This window comes from Sapajus apella, unplaced genomic scaffold (assembly GCF_009761245.1).
Source record: "Sapajus apella isolate SASKATOON/1434 unplaced genomic scaffold, GSC_monkey_1.0 scaffold11, whole genome shotgun sequence".
NCBI classification, from domain to species: domain Eukaryota; kingdom Metazoa; phylum Chordata; class Mammalia; order Primates; family Cebidae; genus Sapajus; species Sapajus apella.
The window spans coordinates 41,495,284-41,501,708 of record NW_022436951.1 but is presented as its reverse complement, the minus strand read 5'-3'; the positions used below and the strand labels follow the sequence as shown (position 1 = coordinate 41,501,708).

Sequence of the window (6,425 nt, the reverse complement as noted above, 5' to 3'; positions counted from 1 at the left end):
AAAGGACGTCCACGTGACACGACGTCGTTCCCTCGCTCACTCTCCCCAACAAAGCACCTGCTTTCCCGGTGGTGGTGCTGAACTCCAACAGGCAAATGCAGCTTCCAAAGAGCCTTTACCTGAGAACTTCTCTACTCGGCTTTTTGGATTTCTTGGCAGTTTCTACTTGTACAGGTACAACCTCAGGAACAGGCTCCTCAACAGCTGTGTCTTCGCTGCCCAGAAGAGCTGCCTGCTGAGAGAAATCCATGTCCTGCATAAACGACATGCTGCGCTTCAAAGCTAACAGCCGCTCCTGGAACCAGAAAGGACAGAGCAGCAGGGATTTACCTCTCCCTCACAGCCAGGCGCATGACGATGGGATGGGATGGGGATGGCCACAGCCTCACCTGGCCTAACAGCTAACTTTCCACGGCAGAGCAGCGGGAGGCGGATGTGGGCCTGACCCACCGCCACAGCACGGCAGGTGCTGCACCTCAGCTTTACCTTCACCTATGTGGGACGCATGCAGCCTGGCTCACGGCACAGATCTGGGAAGCCACTCAGGATGGCCAAGGAAGACAAGGATGTCCCGTCTGGATTCAGTGAGGCAGCCAAGCAAAATAAGCCCACAAGGCTGGCTGCAATCCAGCAAGATGGACACCCAGGCTTAAGATCAAGAGACGCGGAACTTTCCACCAACCCTAAGTGAGACGTTACAGCTAGGTCATGAGCAAAAAGGACGGCCAGAGAGGATGGCCGGGGACGTCTACCCTACAGCCAAGGGGGCAACTCCATGAAGGCGGCAGTGGATGAGCATGTGTTCACTGTGAGGCTGCCTTCGCAGGGCAGAGCCCCCGCCCTCCGTAGCTGACTGCTGCCGGTGGGTCTCTTACTTTGCTCATCATCTTAAAGCCCGCGTGAAGGATCTTCTTCGCCAACTTGTAGTACACGGTGTCTGGTCTGTTGTACGTCATGGCGTTATCACACATCAGCTTGAAATCTGCCTGAAACAAGGAAAGACCGACCGAGTTTGAAATGCCACACAGACAGCATCAAAGTTCCAGATGACTATCACGAGACGAAAAGGAAAAAGCCACAGTCTCATACAACGCAAACTTGGCTCTCTGATCTAAAACAATGTCTAAGAACTTAGATTCTCTTAGTTGCTCGTTGGTCTTGCATGAAAAATTTTATAGTGAAGAGCTGGCCAAGCCTGTAAGTACTTTCTAAGCATCACACAAACGCTGTGCGAGGAGAAAGGAGCATCACAGCCTGTGCTTCCAGCACTTCTCCAGAACATGCGCAGGAACAAGAAGCAACACTCTGATTCTTTTAAGTAAAAGTCGAGGGATAAAGGCAGGTGCGGGACACAGTGATATGCTCTAGCTCGAGAATTTTTCCATGGAATACAATTTAAAATTTTGTCTACAAATAGTTCCCTCAAACTATTAGAAAAAGACTTTGTCCCCAAAAAGAAGACCCTTATTCCATAATTTATGCAAAAAATATGGAAACATCAGTATTTTATTACGATAACCAGTTTCCTCAGCGCAGGCCTCTCAAAGGTGAATACCAGTATCAGGCTGGAGAGTCACCCTGGAGGCCAGCGCCCTAATGGGAATGTGCCCCTGGCACCTCACCAAGTCCTGGTGCCCGAGCCAGCAGCCCCAGGGCCCGGCCTGAGGCTGCACAGCCCCTCCCCTGAAGACCCTCACTCAGGATACTCCACGGAGTGAGCGCTGCTCCCCTGCTCACTTTGTTGCTAGGAATGAGGAGACTGGGGCCCACAGCTGGGAATACAGGGGGCTTTAGGGCATGGAACCCTCCACAGCTGCCCTCGGGCACTGCCCGACCCTCTCCTAACTTTCCTTTTCTCCCACTCTCCTTTCAGTATGTTCTGTTGTGTTTCTGTGAGTCAGCAAACTCTTCAGTCAATGTATAACAAAAATAGAAAAGTCAAGCTTTTCCGAAGCTAATGGAACCTAAGAGAGAAACTAACGCCCTTCCACACTACATCAACGCCGATTTTATCAGGCCTCTATTTTGCTTTCTTCCCACGGGTTGCAAAACCAATGCTAACTTTCATAGCCGTAGAAAGAAACAGAGTTAAGAGCAAAGTATTCAGGAGACAGAAAAACTTAATTATACTAAAGAAAATTAAAAGCTCAATTATTATAAGACTAAAGAATTAAAAAGAAGCATTTTTTTTTTTTTTGAGACAGTCTTGCTCCGTTGCTGGGCGCCAGGCTGGAGTGCAGTGGCGCAATCTCGGCTCACTACAACCTCCATCTCCCAGGTTCATGCAATTCTCCTGCCTCGGCCTTCCTAGTAGCTGGGACTACAGGCACACGCCACCACGCTCAGCTAACTTTCGTATTTTTTAGTAGAGACGGGGTTTCACCATGGTCTCCATCTCTTGACCTCGTGATCTGCCCGCCTTGGCCTCCCAAAGTGCTGGGATTACAGGCGTGAGCCACCGCGCCCAGCCAAGAAGTATGTTTTTTAAAATGTCTAGCCTCAAGCCATGCCACAAAGGACATCTCACTGCTTGAGACAACATGTCCTGTTCACGCCAGCACACTAACTGAGAAAGAAAAGACAGGCTTCTACCAGCGCCGCAACAAGTTCTCATTTCTAGACCAAAGCACAGAGAGAATCCTCACAACCAATCGTTTCCTTAAAGTGACGTTTGTAAAGCATCGCCCAAACACAGAAACACTGGCGAATGCTCAAAAACTACAAATGACCTGAGGTGAACAAAGTTTTCGCTAGACACAAATACACAGAGCTAGGTCACGATTATTTTGGGCAGTGAAAGTACTTACCTTAAATTCCGTAACTGACTTGTATTCATTAGCTACGATTTTGTCTTTCATGGTGCCAAAATCCATGGGATGTTTTATTATCATTGAATATCCAGGAGCAATTGCATCCGTGACAGGAAAAGCAAAAAATCCATGGGGATCTTTTCTGAAAGCAAAGACATCTTTGTGGAAAAATCTAGATTTCTAAATGATAAAAAATCTCTTACAATCTAAAAATTTGATTAAACTGATCGAATTTTGTTTCTTAAAAGTAAAAAGTTCCTAGGGTCTTTCAATTCATTGTGATAGGTATTTCAGATATGATAAAAATTCCCCCAACGTGTCCTGGCGGCTGCCATCGGCCCAGCTCTGCCTTGACTTCCCTCACCCTACTCTGATTTCAGAGTGGGCAACTGGGGAGTCTGTGAACTCTTCCCGTCCACCCCAACGGGGACCAGGAGTCACCAAGAGAAGGTGCAGGGTCTGTCTCACAGCTGACGGGGCTGGGGTGCGGAATAAGACCTCAGAAAATAAAGACAGCACCACCCCCGCCGCCAGACACAACCTCTTGAGAAACACCCAGGCTTACCTCTGGAGCTGGCGGAGGAAGTGCTCCAGGAGCTGCTGAATAGGTGTGCTCTCATTTTCGGCTGACAATTTAAGGAAAAAAAAAATTGAATACAAAGACTTTGGTATCCCTTCAATAGAGAGCTCCAAGTTCACAGTATCTGTCTGCTTGGTGTCTCACAGCATTTTAAGTTCCAGCGAGAACTGGGGATACAAAGACACACCCGACTCAGCCTTGGCTCCCACGAAGCTCAGCTGGGCGGGAAAGGGCACCCGCATGTCGCGGGAGTGGTGAAAACCCCGTTATGACACCCGGTAGGCCTTACATCAACAGACGTAGTGACCCTGACCCATGTTTTCAGCTCCTGGCACTACTCTGGGCAGGGGTGAAGGATGGCACGAAGGCTCCGAGCATAAAGCTCGATCCTGTATTCACCCATTATTATTTCACTTGAGGTGCGCTCGACATTCCACAAAAACTAATTAACTAAATGGCTGGCGTGGTGGTGTGTGCCTGTAGTCTCAGCAACGTGGGAGGCTGAGGTGGGAGGACCGCTTGAGCCCAGGGTTATCTGAGCCCAGGAGTGAATCATGACACTGCACTCCAGCCTGTGCGACAAGACCGTGTTTCAAAAATCAACTAAGAAAAGAAAATGCCTGAAGAGCAAAATGACCACAGAAACTCAGAGACCAGCAGTATTCCAGAACTTTCCTTTGGTGGAGTCAGCAGGGCTCAGATGGTTTCTGATGTTCTGAATGACTGCAGCACTAGCCTACCACTCCCTGAAGTCCCATGGCCCAAATCCCAACTGTCCCAGTTTCCCCACAATCCGGGAACCACTAGATGCTGACAGTCACCTGGAAGAGACACCGCTTGTCTTAGGTACAAATGCCTCATCACTGTGAGTCGTGCACACTAAGGTTGGAGACAAGGAGAAGCCAGAGGGCAAGCCCTTATCGGCTGGAAATTCCAGCCAAATGCCATCCTTGGCAGCTGGTGCCCAACACAGAAATTCTACGGAAGGTCTCCAACTACCTTTGCCTCAGCCTATGGTCACTTTCAGCTTCAGACCCACTCTTTGGGCCTCCAGGTCCCTTCTTCCAAGGGGACGACCTGCATTTTCACTGACATGCATCTCTCTTGCCAGTCTGACCCTGTGCGGCAACTCTTTTGACGCTGTTCTGTTTGGTGCCAAGTGCGGACAAAACCAAACTTTTAGACCCAGGGCGGGCAAACTTTTTACGTAAAGGCCAGAAAAAAAACAGTCTAAGCTTTGCTGGTCACATATGACTGATCTCTGTGGATACGCCTTTTTCTTTCTTTTTACAAGCCCTTAAAAAACATAGAAACCATCCACAGCTAACAAGTTAAAAAGCAAACCTCAATGGCACCAGTAGTCACCAGCCAAGCCTTGCTCTAGACATTCAAAGACACCAGAGAAAACCTCAGATCCAGAGGACAGCTGGAATGAGGCCCCGGAAATGCCAGTCCTCCTCCCTCCCATGCTTCTCCCCAACGCAAGAGGACATGGTGCCGACCCCTAATTTACAACGAGGAGCAGTGAACACCAGGAGTCTCTAAAAGCCGACCCTTGCCTGGCTGTGTCCGGCAGGCTCGGATGGGCCGATCTGGGGGCGGCTCCACCTCCACCTTCTTCCCGGGATCAAAGTCGTCAGCCTCTCCCTCCGTGTCGCAGTGCTCCCGCTCTCGCTTCCGCTTCTTCTCTTCCTGGGAGGCAGAGTCAAGGGAGTGAGGGACAGGAGTAGGTGGGATCCAGACACCTCCACCCAATGCCCCCTCAGTTCTCCGGAAGGATAGAGCTAAGGGAAAGCCCCTCCTCACACTGGGCTCCCTCATCACAAGAGACCCAGGCAGCTATGGAAACGCCCCTTGGTGACCCTCCTCACAGAGACCCGGGCAGGGTCTGCAGAGGAGCCACATACCAGGTTCCTGGAACTGAGCCTATTGGCCTCAACGGTTTGCATTCTGCTCCCCACGGACCCCTCCTCCGCCAGGCAGGTGCACTCTGCCTGCTTCCTGGGACCTGCTCCCCGCAGGCGGGTTGGGGTCCCCGGGCTGCTGCTCCATTACCTTGCGCTTCCTCCTCTCCTCATCATCCAGATGCTTCTCCTTCTCGGACTTCTTCTTCTTCTTCTTTTTCTTTTCTTTGTGTCTCTCTCGCTCGTGGTCTGACCTGTCATCATAGTAACTGGAGTCGTGGCCGGATCCTGAGAGCTCAGTCACTTCGCTTCCTCCGACCTTGAGGACCAGCTTCAGGGGCTTCTCCAGGGGCTTGTCGGCGTAATCTGCAGACACAGACCGAGTTTCATCGCCCGCGGAGGCGCAAACGCCCCCCAGCCACGCGACACGTGAGGGGGCCAAGGGAAAAAGCCTCCCTAAGGAGCACAGCAGGGCTGCCGCCCATCGGGGAAAGCCAGAAGGGAAGACCACGGGGGTGCCACAGTGCCTGCATGTTGCTGCCTCCTTTTCTCCCTTCCCCTGCACAGGGAGCTTTAGCTCTCTTTCGAGCCAGCGTCCTCATGGGGGAGGCCCTGTGGGATGTTATTCACTTCACTCGTCCAAGAAGATCCGTGAATCAGGAGGAACCTGGAACCCCGGGGCCCGATCTCCCTCCCAGAAACCGCTGGCACCGTGGTTCACCCGGGCCTGACTTCCCACCTGCGCCCGTGCTGCCCGCTGACACCCACGGAGCTGCTGCGGGAACTAGGCAGAGGAAAGGCGGGAGAAAGGGCGGCCGAGCTTGTCCCTGAGCGCCCCACAGGAGCCCGCACGGACGCTGCCCTGGTCTCCGGGCCCGGGGAGGGTGGGCCTGCAGCCCCCAGCCCGGAACCCCCAGAAACGCAGGCGCGCGGCAGGACCCCTAGAACGAGCCCGGTACCCTGCCCGAAACCCCAGGCCCCCCTCTCGCGTGCCCGGAACGCCGCCCCCGTGGCCCGGACCCCCGTCCGCGTGCCCAGGATCCCCCGTCCGCGTGCCCGGGACCCCCGTCCGCGTGCCCGGGACACCCCGTCCGCGTGCCCGGGACCCCCGTCCGCGTGCCCGGGACCCCC

General features: G+C 52.8%; 1 protein-coding gene across 14 annotated transcripts in view; it reads right to left on the bottom strand.

Moving 5' to 3' along the window:
* BRD9 (bromodomain containing 9) overlaps positions 1 to 6,425 on the bottom strand; it is a 30,983-nt gene that overhangs the window by 24,218 nt on the left and 340 nt on the right. For 3 of the 14 annotated variants that reach the window (XM_032279175.1, XM_032279164.1, XM_032279169.1), the window contains exons 2-7: positions 5,446 to 5,660; positions 4,944 to 5,082; positions 3,376 to 3,436; positions 2,808 to 2,952; positions 876 to 986; positions 120 to 295 (exon numbers count right to left, since the gene is read on the bottom strand). In XM_032279175.1, the coding sequence (XP_032135066.1) occupies positions 120 to 295; positions 876 to 986; positions 2,808 to 2,952; positions 3,376 to 3,436; positions 4,944 to 5,082; positions 5,446 to 5,660 (847 nt within the window). Of the gene's footprint in view, positions 1 to 119; positions 296 to 875; positions 987 to 2,807; positions 2,953 to 3,375; positions 3,437 to 4,943; positions 5,083 to 5,445; positions 5,661 to 6,287; positions 6,313 to 6,425 lie in introns of those variants that run through there. The other 11 variants (XM_032279163.1, XM_032279170.1, XM_032279168.1 and 8 more) reach the window with 7 other exon arrangements.